This window comes from Clinocottus analis, unplaced genomic scaffold (assembly GCF_023055335.1).
Source record: "Clinocottus analis isolate CAN_PGR_092001 unplaced genomic scaffold, fCliAna1.0.p SCAF_10, whole genome shotgun sequence".
NCBI classification, from domain to species: domain Eukaryota; kingdom Metazoa; phylum Chordata; class Actinopteri; order Perciformes; family Cottidae; genus Clinocottus; species Clinocottus analis.
This window is the reverse complement of record NW_027175821.1, coordinates 4,843,874-4,862,215: the sequence shown is the minus strand read 5'-3', so window position 1 is coordinate 4,862,215 and position 18,342 is coordinate 4,843,874. Positions and strand designations below refer to the sequence as shown.

General features: G+C 49.3%; 1 protein-coding gene across 8 annotated transcripts in view; it reads left to right on the top strand.

The window, feature by feature from the left end:
- Positions 1–18,342, top strand: part of tenm2a (teneurin transmembrane protein 2a) — a 199,878-nt gene that overhangs the window by 151,202 nt on the left and 30,334 nt on the right. For 5 of the 8 annotated variants that reach the window (XM_068583910.1, XM_068583902.1, XM_068583884.1 and 2 more), the window contains 4 exons: positions 1,767–2,005; positions 14,112–14,234; positions 15,789–16,015; positions 16,724–16,919. In XM_068583910.1, the coding sequence (XP_068440011.1) occupies positions 1,767–2,005; positions 14,112–14,234; positions 15,789–16,015; positions 16,724–16,919 (785 nt within the window). The remainder of the gene's footprint in view (positions 1–1,766; positions 2,006–14,111; positions 14,235–15,788; positions 16,016–16,723; positions 16,920–18,342) is intronic. The other 3 variants (XM_068583892.1, XM_068583937.1, XM_068583926.1) reach the window with 1 other exon arrangement.

Here is an 18,342-nt window from a genome sequence, read left to right as displayed (position 1 = left end):
GTTAGCGTTAGCTGTGTATCCTTGATAGCAGTAAAGTTAGCCTAACAATGCTGCTAATTCCATGGTGGCTCGTTAAGGACGTTTTGAAGCCTCGCGTTGGGCATTTGGGCCGTCGCCATCTTGTTTTTTTTGCCACGAGAAGTGACCAAAATAATTCAGACCTCATGTTTCAATGTTGACTGAGGTAATAAATAAAGGAGGATCTTCTCAGAGACTCCACAAGAGGAGTAGCCCCCTAATGGCCAGTTGAGAGAAAGTTTAAGTTTAAGGCACTTTTTAGACCGGGAGGTTGCTGCCTGCTTCATAACCAGGACTGACTTCCTGGTTCTTCTTCGGCCTACAATTCTCCTGTGCAAATATTTATTACTGCCAGTATTTTGGTTGTACACTCTGAGGGTTTTGCCTCCAAATAGAGTGTTTAAGAAGATACTTGCTTATTGTTATCATACCGGATCAATTATGGATAAAACTACTTAAATAAGAACATTTTGTAATAACAGCGTTTAACCATCACAACGCGCCTGAAGTGAGACTCCAGCCCTCAAGTAGAAATGAGGAGGACTAGACAAAATGTCCTTTCTTTGCAGAAATGTCCTCCCTTCAAAGAACATAAACTCACAAAGACACAAAGACAGAAAAGCCCAAGCATGAGCACTACACACACACACACACACACACACACACACAGAGTCAAAAACACACAAACGGGCAAATTCCATGAAGAAAAAAGCAGACAAAAACTCCCTCGCCACAGTTATCTTTGTTGCAATGGAGTGACCTCGCCTCCTGTGATCTGTCACATCCACCTGCGGGCTTTCTTCTGAGGAACCACCTGTTGTCTGCGTCGGGGCAGCTCCTCGCGCCCCGTGTGGGTGTCGCGAAAGATGTCGAAAAGGTGGCGCAGAAGTTGCTCTCATTATGTCCTTGAAAAGTTTCTCGAGAGCAGCGTTTCATTTCCTTTACCATGGCAACAATGTTCCTACAAGGTCAGATCAGAAAAGGAGTCTGAAAAGAAAGAAAGGAGGGAGGGAGAAGGAGACAGGGAGATGTATAAATGTATGTGAGAAGGAGTGGAGATGCAGCAGAGGGAAGGAAAATGACAGCATGGAAAACGGGAGGGGGGGAGGCAGAGCAGCGAAGGAGACGGTGCGTTGGGTGAGCAGGTGCAGCGATATCAGAGGATAATGGGTAATATGAGCAAAGGGATGATGGTTCAAATCCTTCTTTTATCCTCTGTGAGCTCTGACCTCACTAGGGCAATGAGGACAGGAAAAGGTGGACAGCCGTGATCCTCCGAAGCCATCGAGTGCAGGAACGAGACGCATCGTAAGTGGGGTGAGCGGAGGCGAGACGACGGGATGGAAAGAGAGATGGGAGAAGGAGGGGGAGGGGGAGAGAAGAAAAAAAGAGTGTAGCAGGTGGAGGTTAAGAAGAGACCTTGAACTGGAACGGGCTGAAACGGAGACACAATCATTTCAAGGATGTTCAAACCCATATGGCAGGAAGGGTTCATCGGAAAGAGAAATTGGACAGAAGCTTGCACATATGTGACCCTGTCGCTTGGACTCTGATTGGGCGGCGCTGTGGTGCGTCCGCTACATGTTTACCTCTCTACCAGAGCTTCCTTTCTTTTTTTTTTATAACCACTTATTTCAGCCCCAGAATGGACTCGTAACACAATAACACAAACCTTAACGCCATCTTTTTCCACCTGTAGGATGACCTTTTTTTTTTCCTCTCTCCTGTGTTTTTTTTTTTCTCTCCAGGCACTTCCTGTTCAAGACGTCGTCAGGGACCACCCCTCTCTTCAGTAGCTCCTCCCCCGGTTACCCTTTGACCTCGGGAACCGTGTATTCTCCGCCCCCTCGCCTGCTACCCAGAAACACCTTCTCCCGCTCGGCCTTCAAGCTCAAGAAGCCGTCCAAGTACTGCAGCTGGAAATGTGCGGCGGTGACGGCCATCGCAGCTGCCGCCCTGCTGGCCGTCCTGCTGTCCTACTTCATCGGTAAGCGATATGTCACGCGCCGCATGTTCACGAATAGGATACTTTCATCATTTTCTTTTAAATACACATGCTCAGTCAGACCTTTTTTCTTCAGGTGAGCCCTGTTTGTTTCCGCCCTGACCCCGTAGCACGTGAACTTTGCCCGTATCTGTATTCATCCCGGACCATCAGCGAAGCCGACGGCTCGCTGGAAACACAAAGCAGATTCTCGAGGTGCGAGTTGTCACTGCAGCCTCGTGCCGCACTGTCAAAATGAGACTCGGCCAGGGGCCGCGGCCTCTACTCTGCATCAGCAAACAGACAGACAGACGTGGAAGATGCACACACCACAGCGTACTGTGGCTGTGTTTTTTTTTTCCTCTTCTTCTTCTTCCTCTTCTTCTTTTTCTTTCCGTGAGCAGGTATCAGTTAAGATAGGAATCCCAGACTCACCCAGCAGGGGAGCGGAAGCCTCTCCACTGATCTGAAGCCAACGCGCGATAGTCATACTTAAAGGAACGGCAGATGCTCAGAGGAGAGCACTTAGCGAGCACCTCGGGAGGAGATTGTGATGGCTGGCTTCTGGTTGATCTGAAGGGAGGAGAGAGAGAGAAAGAGCAGCGAGTCGGAGAGTGTGTGTGTGTGTGTGTGTGTGGGCGAGGTTTTTTTATCCCCTCTTGACCTGGTTCACTGGACAGGAGAATGCAGGCTCGTGTGTGTGTGTGTGTGTGTGTGTGTGTGTGCGCGTGTATGTGTGTGCGTGTGCATTTGTGTGTGTGTGAGTGAGATAGACAATAGAAAACGGAGGAACAGAAAATCTATGTATGTTTGGCTGTGTGTGTGTGTGTGTGTGTGTGTGTGTGTGTGTGTGTGTGTGTGTGTGTGTGTGTGTATGTGTGTGAGTATGAGTGTGTGTGTGAGTGTGAGGAGGCAGATGTGTCACCGAGCCCTTGATTGGCCTCCTACCCCAGAGACTAGAGGCAACAGATGGGGGATCTTAGGAAACAGTGGCATCAGCAGAAAGAACAACCTCCTTATCTCCTCTACATAAATTATTAATACAATTTTACATTATTTATAATATATATATATATATATATATATATATATATATATATATATATATATATATATATATATATACACACATCACCATCCATCTCCATGTGCGTGTGTATCCAAGAGCTGTGTGCACTCCAGCTTGCAAGCCGGGATGTTTTAAAAAAGACGTGTGTGTGTGTGTGTGTGTGTGTGTGCTTTTGTGTACCCCGTCGGAGTGCCCTTGAGAGCGGTGCGCGTCCTCCAGAGCGGACCAAGGCCCCCTCGCCCCGGGGGCACGCAGACCGATCCGTCTCCTCCTGAGCTTTGCGCGGTCACGCCACGCTGGACAGCCACATATGGAGGAGCGGCGAGCGTAAAGGAAGGACCTTCCCCGCTGATACTTAAGGGCAGAGACGTAGCGGGGCGTAGGAACACACACCAAACCCTCCATCTTGTTTTTATTGGCAGCGTCCGGGGGCTCACTCGGGGAATGAAATGACACAGATATTTGTTTTCATGAGAGAAGATGTAATTGTTAATAATATGAAGCTGATAAAGGAACTAATGAGGAAAATAATTCAAAACTTTGTATGTCTGAGAACATAATTACTTGCTTTATCTGCACTTCTTTTCTTTTTCTATTTTTTTTAACACTACATCAGTGTTAGTGTGCCATCTGGGTACTTCCCACACACATACAACTTGTTAACTGTGTTGTTAATCTGTCTTGATAATTATTAGCATTAGCTTGTTAGCCATAATGGGAAATTACTTTTTTTATAGCTAAAAATAAGACCGGCGCGCATGCTGTCCCAATACAGTGTGAATGTACCAGGCTGTTGTTTTAATGGATATCAGTGTGTGAGGAACTTTCTCTTTAAGCTCCTCTTCCTGCGTATTTACTGTTTCATTGTATGCCAGACGTCAGTGCAACGTAATTGTCCAAGTGGCTATAATTCGGTAAGCTGAAGGAGGCTGTAATGCTACTTTATTGTCATTGCAGTATTACTTGTAGCTAACTGTGGGGCTCCTTCTCTTTCCGCTGCTGTAAGGAAATGTTTGGCTCTGGTGTTTCTGAACAGAGCTGTCGCAGCGCTGCCAAGCCTGAAACCCCTGTGTTTACCTCGCTTTCTGTAGCGTTAATCGTGCAGCGAGTCTCGGTCGGAAGAGTTCACCGCTCATAAGGGGGGATTTTGTCGAGCCTTGTTTGTGTGTTACGTGTCTGTGTGTGTGTGTGTGTGTGTGTGTGTGTGTGTGAGGAAGCCCAACACTCACTAGGGGGATTGTGCAGAGCACCCAGAGCCATGCAGCGTGAAGAGGACCCCTCTGAGGCGTCCGCCCAGGAGCCCGCTCATAAATTACACCAAGACACATGTGCCTGAGCAGCATTTTTTCTTTTTGTGCGTGTGCGCGGGAGCGTATGTGTGTGCGTACTACCTGTGTGTGTGCGTGCGACGACGTGTGCGTCGGATAGCGAGACTTTTGTGGGCTCGCTGGCCTCCAAACTAAACTTCGTATTATATTTTTCTTTCGTGCTTCTCAAGGCCATAAATAAAGCTTCAGACGGCGCTTCTAGAAAAGCACACACGTGTGCACGGAGAAGCTTTTAGAAAGGCCGGACTCAGCACGCTTTAGGGGCACGGGAGATGTTATCTCTTTGAAGCTTATTCGCTGTGTCCTACTGTGAGGATGGAGCTAAGGGGATGATGATAATAATAATAATAAAAAAACATGCACACATAGATGCACAACATGGAATAAGCACGTGCAGCTGTGTGCCTCAAAAATAAAAAAAAGTGGGAGTTTGAGAGAGTTCGTTTGTGTGTTCGGCTAACGCATTTAGCTCCCGACTCCAGCGGAGTATGTCCTCGTCTTTACGTGTGAAGGAATGACTGAACGGATGGAGGGAGGAGGATAAACGAGGAGTGCTTGTTCTCCGTTCCCCCGGCGTCTTGTTTGCTCGCTCCGCGTGGAGCGCCGTTAGCCAAAGGAGAGGCGGTTGCTAGGATACAGGTGAGCGGCTGGCATGCGGGGAGAGGGAGAGAAGAAGAAGAAGAAGAAGAAGAAGAAGACGGGCCCGTCATTGTGTACGGCAAACCTGGAGAGAGCGAGATAGAGGGAGACGAAAGGAAGGGAGAGGAGGGAAGAAGGGAGAAAGTGGTGGGATGGAGTTAGAGCAGAGAGGGCAGAGAGGAGGAAGGGCGATGCGTCGCTGTCAGCGTGAGGCCAGAACATAAAGGAGGAGGAAGAGGAGGATGGAGGAGCAGGGCTGAGGCTGATATGTCACAGTTGGCACCTCAAGGGACGAGAGAGTGAGATTGAGGGAGGGGGTTGGAGGGGGGGAGAGACAGGAGAGTGGTCTGTTGTTTTCACTGCCGGGGGAAAAAGGAGTGAGAGCCGACTGAAGGGGAGAGGGGGAGGGGGTGAGAGACCGAGGGAGGAAGAGATGAAGAAGAGCGTGGCCTCCTGAGGTCCTGTCACCTGCAAATATCTGTGGGACTAATGGCTCCTAATTGATCACAGCGAGCGCAGAACAGAGGGAGTGTGACACACAGAGAGAGAGAGAGAGAGAGAGTGGAGGATGAGAACAAGGAGGTGGGGGGTGACGAAACAAGTCAGAAGTGAGAAGACAGACGAGAAGGACGGCAAAGGCACGAGGACAGAGAGGAAACCGACAGGACGAGAGACGAGATGAGGAAGGCCGGTCGTGACGCAGGGCGGCCCGTAGAAAAAAGGATGGCGGACGCGTCAGAGTCCAGGTGGAGTGTTTTCACACAGACACACAGGTGTGCCCTTGACTGCAATGAGTCAACTGGCTCACGGAGGAGGGGGGGGGGGAGTGTCACCTTCGCGGGGGTGTCTCGCGTGAGCGTGAACGTGTGCGTGCGCGCGCGCGTGATGGCTGAATTTGTCAGGCTCAGTGGCACACTCCACATGGTATTGTCAACCGCTGATGAATGAGAGCGCACAACCACGCACGCACACACACACAGAATGTATTTTTAGTCTCAGCTCTCAGCTCTCCTGTCTATTGATTAAACACACACTTGCACGCACGCACACACACACACACACACACTGTCATGGAGTGTGACCTTCATGCCTCCGAGCCGACCACTTTCCATCCATCACCGCTGTCTCGCCGTACCAGAATGATCACAATCGCTTACTGCCCATTCTTCCCGCTTACGAGCGCCGCACTCCAGTGCGTTCGTAACGACGCTCCCTTACATAATCACGCGTTAATGATTTTTACTGCTCGCAGATGTGGAGCTCATGCCAAAATACACTGGGTGTTAATGTAATCAGAGGTTGCATTAAAGGAAAAAAATGTTTTAAAAAACAAAACTAAACAATGTGCACATTTTGGTCATTTATCAGAATAGCCTGGCTGCAGCGCTAAAGTGATCACCTGGATGGAGAGGAAAACGGTGGCATTTCAGGGGAGTGTGTTCACAGATTTGCACGCGTTTTTTTCAAACAAGATTATTTTCTGTCTGAGCGCCATCTAATGCACAGCAGACAGGAGCACAGGAACAATTAATAATGCCAAAAGCAAAGGTTGGATTCCCGCACGTTGCCAGTGCCGAGTTTATTAGCGACGCCTCGGCCTTTTGTCGCGCTCGCGAAGCCGCGCGCCTTCATACCAAAGCCCCAGGCTCTCACAACCAATCAAAAAAGAAGAGACACTTTCCAAAACACCTGAGACAACGATCACATCACATTGATTAAATTTATTTTAAAAAAAACAGGACCGAGCCGTCGCCTCCCCCCCCACCCAAGGAGATGTCACGTCACCGTGCCTCAAAATGAAATGTTTCCTGACACACAAAGACACTGATTATCACGTTCTCCAATAAATAATGTCTTCCTGCAACATTGACAGCTTAATGAAGTGGATCCCGATTCATTTTGACCTTTCAAAGCAAAGCAGTGCCTCCTCCATGAGTTCAGAGCATCCAACCAAACAGGAACGTTCCCCTCCTGGGATTGAACAGTTAATTATTCATTGTGTCAAAGTAATGGACGCCAGGCACGGGAATATTGCATGTTTTTGATGCAGAAATATGATTTGTATCCCTCATCTTTATCTTATGAAGACACTGTCTCAGGACGTGCTGCAAGTAATCGAACATGAAGAGAAAAATGGGGACGAAAACATGCAACGCATTGCAGATTATGTGTTTCTTTAACAGATTTTCTCAGTTTTGGACCCATTTTTTGGTGAATCAATGTCTACAAGCGACCCCGTTAACGCAGGTTATATTTCTAACACTTCCAAGCCGTTGAGCCAAAGTGTGATGTTCCTTTCTTGGATTGTTTCGTTACCGGCTGCGAGAGCAACGCTGTTTTTTTTGTGTGTTTTTTTTACCTTGTGAGTCCGTGTGTGTACGTCCTCGTTGGCAAAAAGAGACGGAGGAACTACTACAGAAGAGGCGTTTAAATGTCTGTCTGTCTGTCTGTCAGCAAGGCGCAGAGATGTAACTTCGACTTGAAGTTCAAGTCCCAAGATGAGTGCGTTCAAAGCCAGAGCGCTGGAAGTGAGGGCGGAGGAAGTGGCTACGCCGCCGGCCTGAAGACAGTCCCTGGTTTGAATAGTTTTCAGAGGCTTGCGGAGGTGAAATCACACTACAAAAAAGGGATGTCTTGACAAAAATCTGAGAGTCGTTTGTTTTTGAGGCAGGAATATGATTTCCCCCTCTCCCTTCTTCTTCTCTCCCACCTTTTTTTAATCATCTTACAACCTGTCAGGTTTATTTTAGCGAGCCTGCGGGGAGTCTCAACCCACTGCCTTGGTTCCCTGCCTCTGGAAAAAAGAAAAATGGAGAGAAAAATGTTGTGTTCAAGGTTGTTTTCTTTAAATTAGAATCTCAATGTTTATGACGGATTTGAACCTTTTAATGTGAACGAGTGGAGTCTGATCAAAGGTTGCATGAGGGACGTTCCCTTCTTGGATTGCTTCATTTGAATAGTTTTTAAATGCCTGAAGAAGCGAAACTCTCATTTAATTTTCCTTTGAAACCCAAATATCTTTTTTTTTTAGCGGGGAATATTTCGTTTTTTTCCCTTCTGATCTATCTTATTAATCATCTCTGGACTCCTCAGCTTTATCTCGCTCAACCCGAGCGGGGGTCCTGACCCACGTTTTTTTTTTATTAATCTTGTTCTTTTTCAATGAGAAACAAAACCCGTGAGCCCCGGAGTGTGTGGTGTCGGACGTGCAGCTCTCACATCGTGGCTGCCGTCCAAAGCCGGCTCCTTGACCCCAAAGTCCCCTCTCACTCTGCATGTGGCTTCCCGTCTGCCCATCCGAAGTGGAACAGCTAGAGGTCAGGATGTGTCGCTCATGCCAGTGTGGGTGTGCGTCCATATACATTCGGTGTGTGTGTGTGTGTGTGTGTGTGTGTGTGTGAGGTGAGGCGAGGGCATATGGTGAATGCAGGAACCTGGGCATAAGGATCAGACGGGGAGCGTGTGTCCCTAGCAGCAGGGCCTGTCGCACTGATAAAGGTTAGGATCTTACCACGCGCCGCCGGTCCAGGAAGAGGGCAGGGCATGGCCGGGACCGGGCGCAAGGTGCTATACCATCTGCACCAGAGGGATAAATGGGTCAGCAGCACGGGCCAGGTGAAACAAATCCCAGTTGACGCTTGTTCAGCCAGGACGCGGCGGAAACATCAACGTTCGTCCTCTGACTGCCCGTCCGTTTAGTTTCTCTCCGTGCTTTGGAGGATCTATTCTTTGCTTTGATGTTGCGCGGAAATCCAGAATTCGCTTCAAGCGACCGCCCGGCTCATTGCATTCATTTATTTCCTCATTCATTTACGAGCGCGGGTCTTATCCGGGCCCAATCGTGAGTCGAATTAGGCCCATGGTGCTTCACGGGTCCTCTGTTGGACGCAGGAGATGGATGGAGGCAAAGCGGGAGAAAGAAATGGCTGTCCTCTCTTCTCCTCTCCCCCGTCTCTCATTTTCCTTCAGCCCCCCCCCCCCCCCCCGTCTCTTGGCCTCCCGAGCGGACTCTTCCCCTCCCTCGCTCATTCTCTCTCCCTCTCTGATCTGCGATAAGATAGCATAGTTCCTCATATCCTGTTTCTAATACAGATCGATGAGAGGGAGAGGACCGAGGTAGGAAGGGATGAGACGAGGCAGAGTGGGTTGATGAGGAGAAGAGAAGGCGCAGGGGATGGGGGAGGGCGGGGGCGGCGGATGGGAGGAGGGAGGGGGGGGGGGGGGTGCGGGTAGAGATATCTGAAGAGGAAATGAGGATTCAGAAAGGAGGACATCACTCAGATTCACATCTCTTTTCATTTAGCCCCATCACACACACACACACACACACACGCACACGTCCGCGTGCACGCGCATGCACGCGGCTACATCTGCGTCGGGCCGTCTCAATATCTCAGTGCCAATACAATAAGGAAGCCATTTCTGCTGCGTGATTGAGTGAGTTGCCGTTTCTCTCCGCCAGACGCTGTTTTTGCAGGTGGGAGCGGCGAGAAAAACTCACATAACCTTTTGTGTTGCAGTCAATTACAGTTCAGTTGCATCAGCTGGGTGAGGAGGTCCCGCTGGGGGTTGAGTGTGTGTGTGTGTGTGTGTGTGTGTGTCCGCGTGCGTGCATTTGATGTTAGTACCGTGCAATTTTAAGCATGCATCCGCATATAAACACACACACACACACACCTACAGACACACACGGGAGCAGACAAATTGTCTCTCTCAGTGTCTATGACCCCCGGGGGGCAGCAGCCAACTGCCGCCCCCCGTCCCTCTGTCTGAGACTCTAAATGATCTCAGCAAGCAGCGCCTTGGAAAAAAAAGACCTATCTGAGAGACGAGCCCGCTTTATTTATAGACTACATAAGTGGATATTGCGTGGTAAATTCTAAGAAACATCCCAAATGGCTTGAATATTGAGCAGGCCAGGCAACACGCGGCTTCTTAGTTTGTTTTTTTGCCTCAGTCTGTCTGCCTCCGTGTTTGCACCCCACCCTGTTTGCTGCAGAGATGGGGGACGGGGAAGGGGAGGAGGACGGGGACGCGAGGTGCGTCGTCTGCGGTGGGTTTGCAGACGTGTTTTGTTTTGGACGGCCAAATGTCTCGCTAAACGAGGGCCTCGGAGAATGGGGAGGGAGGGTTTGGCAGGGAGGATTGGGGTGGGGAAGGGTGGGTGGGTGGGTGGGTGGGGGGGAGGGTTCCTAAACCAATTAGCAGCCAGGCCGAAAATGGGCGGGTCTGGTCTCAGCCACAATTACCGCCCTAATTGAGGTCAGAGTTGTTAATTTAGTGGTGAATTAGAACAGTTAATATGCATTTACCAGGACGGCCAGGGGAGATGGCAAAAGAAAAGTGTGTGTGTGTGTGCGTGTGTGTGTGTGTGTGTGTGTGTGTGTGCGCACTTATCACGCTCCGTGTAATCTCGATCGCATTGCGAGCGATTACATACGAAAGCAATGCAAGGGGCCGATCTCCTGCCTTTGGGTGCCGTTAGGAGCGGGGTGCAACTCGGGGTGGGGGAACGGAGACGGCGCCTTTTCCGAACGCCACGGTGCCATCCAGGAGGCGGAGGAGGAGGAGGAGGAGGGCGAGAACACAGAGGAGGAGCGAGAGAGCGAGAGTTTGAAGAGTTGGAACGTGTTCCAGAGAACAGAATGATGATGATACAATATCTTCCAGTCAGGGGACACTCAGAGCACAGTCTGCCCACAAAGTCACCTTCCTCTCTCTCTCTCTCTCTCTCTCTCTCTCTCTCTCTCTCTCTCTCTCCCTCTCTCTCTCCTCTCATGCAGAAATCCATTTTGCCCCCTTTAACTCTGAGACGTAAACATATTTCCCAAAACACACGCGGCCCACACATGAGCATTGTATTTCCGTCTGATTGCCTGCGTCGAGAACCCCCACTTACCGCCAGAGGATGAATCACCGCCATCTTTTCTCACCCCGGCCATGTCAACGCACCGCGGGGCCACTCATCCCTTAAATCTTGCCTCTCCATCTTCTTCTCCCCCTCCTCCCTCGTTCCGTCCACAGGGGCCCTTGTTCATCTCATCCTCTCTGCTCTGCAGCATCATCATCATCACGCAGCCTGTTTCCCTGCTTTTTTCTCCCTCTTCTTTTTTTTTCTTTTTCTCATCATCCTCAGGGGATTTTATACGTTCTTTAATATTCTCTCAGATCCTCTCTGTCCTCCAGTATTCTCTCTGTTCCTCTCCCGCTCTCATCCTCTCCGCCGAGGGTTTCGGCGCGACTCCTCCGTGACCCTCGTGACCCCTCCCCGGCTCTTGTCCCTCTGTCCATCACTCTGTCCATTTTCACAGGATCACGTGCGCTCGCTGCCGCTGTTTCAGACGCTGTCGTTTGCAGATGATACTGGCAAGCACTTTGCCTCTCTGAATTATGCATCGAGATTACATAAAATAGGAAGGAAAAAAAAAAAAAACCTCTTGAAGCAACAGATCTATTTTTAATCCAACTCGTTTGCTTGTTAAACCTGTTTCTCTGTGATCTTTTTCCGTGTGTGTACATGTGTGTGTGTGTGCGTGCGCGTGTGTGAGAAAAGAAGGAGATTAAAAAGCAACGCAGCCCCAGTCAGACTATCTCTCTTGTTCTCCTCGTATCTGTCAGTCGAATTCAATTCAGATTGTCTTCATTGGCATGGCATTTAATAAAGCCTTCCAATGCTGCTCGAAAACAGTAATTATGACAATTATGATCCGAAAAGAAAATGCTTAAAATCATGGCAACACAATGATAAATACATCAATTTCAGAGGTTTCATTTGGGTTAAAATTACACCCTCGCAAAGTCAGAAGTGTTGTAAGAATGCGGGATGGTGGTCGTAAGGAAAAGGATAACATGTCTCTCTTTGTCTCCGTCTCTCTCTCTCCCTCTACATATATATATATATATATATATATATATATATATATATATATATATATATATATATATATATATGTATATGTATCTCGCTCACTCTCTGTCTCTTCTGCTCTTTGTGTTGCTGCAAAAGAAACCTGTTGACAAAAGCGTCGGCTTTTGTGCTCCAGTCGCCGAGGAGTAAGAGTGCCATCTATTGGTCAACCTTTCGCAACCGCCCGCGCAGGCAGAAAAAGAAATCAAAACCCATTTTGGAAAAACCACACATGTGCACTGGCCCCCTGAAACGCACACAATGAGCAGACGCACACAGCTAACTAAAGGGCCGATGTGTTCTTGGGCATGACCTAGATGGAGAGCGCCGTCACAATAGACTCACTATACGCTCACTGTCTCCTGCCGATTCAATTGGTAATCTTTCCATCGACTGCTTCCCCGCGATACCATCTTTGCGCGTGGGTGCGCCTGAATGTGTGCGCGGATGCATGTCTGCGTTATCTGGGAGGAAGGACAGGCAAAGATAAGACGAGAGGAAGAAGAAGAAGAAGAAGAGGAGGAGGGAGGCGGGGAGAAGAAAAAAGGGTGAATTAAAAGGAAAAGAGGGAGAGGAATGAAGGTCAACGTGATGAGAGAGGAGAGGGCGAGAGGTGTAGAGGAGAGAGACGGGGGGGGGGGGGGGGGAGGAAGGACACTAGTTCCTCTTCCTCTTGCTCCGTCTCCCCCCCCCATGAAAAATAAAAAAAAGAGCTGACAGTAGAGGCCGGGGCGGCAGCCGAGGTGTCAGCGCTTTCCTTTGACCAGGAGCGAGGGAGGGGAGGATGAGCGAAAGATACATAAAAAGGGTAGAAACAAAGAAACAGATAGAGAAGGGGAGCGGGAGGGAGGAGAGATGGGACATCGAGGAGAGGGTGGGGGGGTGGTGAGAATGAGTCTGCCCCGGCAGCAATTCCTAAAGCCGCGTCTCTCCTTTTCTTGCAACTTTTTTTCTTCTTCTTCTTCCCCTCCACTCATCCCTGTGTGTGCAGAAACTGGGCAAGTGGAGATAGAATTTGAGAGGAGGGAAATTGATTCCGAGGTGTTATAGGGCTCATGTGGCGGGGATAAGGCCGACGCAATAACACCTACATAATGCATCGTACACCATCACGCACCCACGCCGCGTGCCTCCCCCCAAAGCTCACATCCCGGTCTTCATGTATATATATATATATATATATATATATATATATATATATATATATATATATATATTAACACAGCAGGTGCATTGTGCCTCTCCTATGACATATTGTACATTTTCAATCATGGGCAAAGGGTGCACATAACGTGTTCTGTCATTACGGCGAACACCGGGGGCGCTTGTAGTTTATTCTGACTGGACGGCCCGCCGAGTCCCCGAGCGCTGTAAATACCCACTAGCATGGCGAACGGGGTATTAATCCACAGCTGTAAATATAGCCAGCCCCGCCCCCCACCTCGCAAACGCAGTGCATCCACACAGCGGGCACCGCTTTGGCAGCAAGCTAAGGAGGGATGAGACACTCGGAGAGAGAGAGAGAGAGAGAGAGAGAGAGCAAAGAGCTGACAAAGTGAAGAGCGAAACACACCGGAGCGGTCTCATCCCCAGCAGCCGGCACACAGCAGCACAACAGAGGACAAAAGAAGAGGAGGAGAGAAAAGGGGAGAGTCAGAGAGCGATCTCTTCAGAGAGCAATCTGTCACTTGCTCCCTGCGAGATGGTGCGAAGGCCTCCAAATAAAAGCCGGAGATGCTGTCAGGTTGAAAGAAGATTGTGAGACGTCGATGGAACAAGAAAATATGTTTAAAAAATAAAAAAAAAGGATCCTTATGGTTTTTAATTGTCTGTTTTGTGAGACTTGCCTCGTTTTTTCCTGCTGTCGGTTACGTGCCACTTTGTTGGCAGTGTTTTTTTGATTGCTGTGCATTAACACACGCGGGGAAGCGGCGCGCTATAAAAGGCACTCGTTGTCATATTCATGACAGATCAGACTCGGAGGTCTGGCCTCCTGTAATTCTTTGTCTTGATGAGCTTTCAAAGTGTGATTTTTTTTTATTTTAAAACACTTTTTCGTATCAGTATATCACCGTTCAAATCATATGTCCTCACACCCCCCTCTCTCTTTTTCTCTCTCTCTCTCTCTCTCTCTCTCTCTCTCTCTCTCAACCCCTTGGTGTGCAGCGATCAACTTGCTGGGTCTGACATGGCAGCTCAAGGCCTCCGACGGCCCCGTGTTAAACAACGGACTGGGAGCCGGCTTGCCTGTCAACAGCGATGTGGCCACGCTGCCCTCCGGAGGCAGAGGTATGAACTACAGCACACAGTCCACACGCAGAGAGTCCCACACGTTGCACGTCGGCAACACATTGCAGCCCGGCATCGGAGCAAAAAAAAAAAAAAAGGATGAGGCCGGTGATATTCACATTGTCAGCAAATCCCCTGAGAAAGACCAAAACCAACAGTGTATTAACCTACTTACATCGCCTGTGTGCTGAGAAGCCCAGCGGTTCCCTCTGTGTCACAGAGCGCCATTGTTGTCCAAAAAAAAACCCGGATAAAAACACATCAGTGAGCCACGCTGTTGCGTCGGGTAATATGTTCTTTCACAACGACGGTATTTTGACTAAGTACCACAGGCAGAATCCCGGCGCTGTAATTACTCATTAGCTCGCCAAATGTGTATTAATCCACAGCCGAAAATAGTCCCCCCAACAAATGCTCTGCTCACTGCTAAAGTACAATACAATTTAACCCATTTTCTTCATGTTTTCAGTGGAAACAGATTGGCTTTGGGGCTGAGTGCAACTGACAGTGTAGGAAGTCAAGAAGCATTTGAAGGACGGACTAACACTTTGTCGGATTTGTCGAAACAACAAAAGCGCCCGTCTTATCCGTTAAGGCTTTTTTAAATGCCGTGTCTGCCGCGCGTCACATACTAAAAACCCAATAGATTTTTTTTTTTTTTTTTTTGCACCCAAACAGGCTCACGCCAACTGAAATATTTTCATAATTCATGACACAGTACAAGCTGTGCTATCAGTGTGTGCTGTTTAACCACGCCGCTGAGTTGTCTGGAGCTTGTTGTATCATCTCAGACAGAGCCCCCCCCCCACCCTACCTCCACCTCCACCACCACCACCTCCACCACACCCTCCCTCCTGCCTTCTCTCTTTTAAGGCCCCCATGCGGTTCTCTATCTATTCTTCCTTCACTCGCTCGATCTGGCTCTGTAAAACACACACACACACACACACACACACACAGCGTGTGCTATAGGTACGTGCGGGCTGCTGCTCCGCGTCTGTATTCTGTATTAATGAGAGGATTGTTGTGTTGTGTTCCCCAGCCGTCTAGGCCAGATGCTGCTGTTGTTCTTCTCATTGTTACTTTTATTTCTTTGCTATTCTGTACACACACGTACACACACGAAACACGCACGCACGCACGCACGCACACTCTCGGTGTTTTTTTTTTGTGTCTGGGCCGCAACACTCTGCTGTTAGATGACTGACCTGATTGCAGGATGCCGTGTGCGCGTCTTCTCGGAAAAAGCCTCTGCCCCGCTCTTCTGTCAGCGCTCTCTCGTCGAAGCCCAGAAAAAGTCCACAGTTTTTCAAAGGCTTTCCTTGAAGAAGAAATCATTTCGCGACCCGCCGGTCGAACGCGACGCCACTCATTTCAACGCAAACTCCGCGGGCGCCATTGTTTGCAGAGCTAATGGCGCTCGTCGTCTCCTATTCGACGCGCGGGAATTTTCTTCTTTTCTTTTTCACGGCGGCTCATTTTCCGGGCAGACGGCGATGATTAACTATTGACTGTCTTTTGGCAATCGATCGGCCGTAATCACAGATTATGCAGTTTCTTTTCCCCTCGCTCCAGGGCCGTGGGCGGGCCGCAACAGCAGCATAGACACGGGCAACACCGAGGTCGGGAGGCGGGTGACCCAGGAGGTGCCACCGGGAGTGTTCTGGAGGTCCCTGCTCCACCTCGGACAACCCCAGTTCCTCAAGTTCAACATCTCGCTGGGCAAGGACGCCCTGTTCGGGGTGTACATCCGCAAGGGCCTGCCTCCTTCACACGCACAGGTGAAATCCAGCTCGGAGAGCGAGCGGCTTCTAGATTGTACCGCTTTTTTTTTAACACCTTTAGGGTGGTAGGCTAATCGCACAATTATAACTCCATTCATTAGGAACACATTATCTTCCTATTGATCGGCTGAAATGGAGAATGGATTAAGGAAAAAACTTGCTTGTGTCACTGGGACAACTTCAAATTAATATGTGATTCATTATAACGGTTGTTTGAAAAAGCTAATTTCGTCTTAAGAGTTACACTTAATTAAATTTCACAGCAATGTAACTTTTAGTGCCTCTTATTAATTAGAGACTACAGTTAACAGAAGATTTGATTTGTAGAATGGGATAATTGCGTCGGGATAAGCGTTTTTCGCTGCCTGGCTTGACTGAAGCTGGTGAAGAGCATGACGTTGAGGCCACTGTGCAGCAGTGAAAAACACTTTGTGTGGAATGACAGCCCTCACAGATCTCTCTGTGGCATTCTTAGTGCTTCCTTGGCATTTTCCAGCCACCCTTACTTCCCCCATCTTTTAATCTTCCTGCATACACAACTATTGGTCCCTTTTTTCTTTTTTTTTTTGGGAAAGTCGAAAAAGAAAGTGCCCACCGCAGCACTCCGTAGTTGAATCATAGATTATTTTTTTTTAGACTCGCATTCACACCTCACACGTTCAACCCCGCACGTCTTTTTTTTTGTTGGTCTCCCTCCTCCCGCAGTACGACTATATGGAGCGCCTGGACGGGAAGGAGAAGTGGAGCGTGGTGGAGTCTCCGCGGGAGAGGAGGAGCATCCAAACCGTGGTCCTCAACGAGGCGGTGTTCGTCCAGTACCTGGACGCCGGCGCCTGGCACCTGGCCTTCTACAACGACGGCCGGGAGAGAGAGGCGGTCTCCTTCAGCACAAACGTCATGGGTGAGACGGAGTCAGCGGTCGTAGTTGTGGCTGGAGGGAGGGAGGGAGGGAGGGAGGGAAGAAAGGAGGGTGGGTGGAGGGACGGGAGGTCAAATGATATTAAGAGCCGGCATTCAGGAGACGAGGCTATTCATCACCAGTGACACTGATTCAAAAGAGCCCTCTTTGCCGATTTAGCATTGCACTCCCGCAGAATAACATTGTCGGACTCACAATGGACAGGTTTGTTTGTTTTGTATTTTAAAAGAAGAATCGATGCAGGAGAATCTTTGACCACATATTCAAGATGCGTCACGCTCGCAGAGACGAGGAGGTCAGGTGAGCTTGATTCTTTCAAACTCCACCCCTCCCCCCCACCCCCTCCCCACCCCCCTCCGCCAGATTGTTCCCGACTTTCAAACTTCAGCCTCTAACTTCGGCGCCAACGGATGCTGCTGACTCAAGCGACGCGACGCGCTTTCACATATGCAGTAGTACTCTCAGAGACCTGCCAGCATTTGATGTGTAAAATGGCTGGGACGTGGAAGCGGTTCAGTCAGATTTAGCCCCCCCCCATCCCCTATCCCCCTCCCTCCACGTCCCCCGTTTCTCAAAGACTTTACACATTCGCGGGGTGCAAAAAACACTCACCAGTGTGCACAACGTTGCTGCTAGCAACACAACCATAGCAACATTGTCAAGTAGGAAGGACCGCTTAGTGAGCTTTAAAGGATGTGTTTTTGCCAAAAAGACGTCGTTCGCATTCAAAAACAAAACACAACTTATTACACCAGAGAACGTAGAATCACTCGGTGTCTGTGCATGTGTGAAAAGGATGAAGATGGATCCCCCCCCCCAAAAAAAAAAAAAACTGTAAATCTGACGGGTTTTTTTATGTAACTGCGCCCCAAATGATTTCAATTGTGTTGGAGGCATGAGTGTGAGAACAAGGGGGATGGATAGAAAGAGTCAAGCCGAGTGAAAGAATCCTTCACTGTCAATATGTGGCGGGAGTGCTTTCAGCAGTAGGAGTGGTGGAGAGAGGGAGAGGCGGCGAGGGCAGAATTAGAGCGAGGAGTGAGAGGGGGAGCTGGAGGAGACATAATGGTGGGGGCAAAACCAGAATGGAGTGAAGTGGAGTGAAGGATGGGAGAAGGAGGAGCTGAAGAGGGGAATGAAAGGGAGGCCGGCATTAGGGTAAGAGGGAGGCATGGGGCTTAGATCCGTAAGAGGGAGGGGGAGATGTAGGGGGGGGGGGGGGGCTGAGCACAGAAAAAGAGGGAGGAAGTGTTAGAGAGGAAGATAGGCTGAGTCATGCTTTGTGTAAGAAAAGTGGAAGCTGAGCACGAGCGAAGGAGGAAGAGAAGGATGAGAGTCCAAAAATGCCTCCTGCTTCTTCCCACCAAACTTCTTTTTGGTCTTTGGTATGTGGGTTAAGACGGAA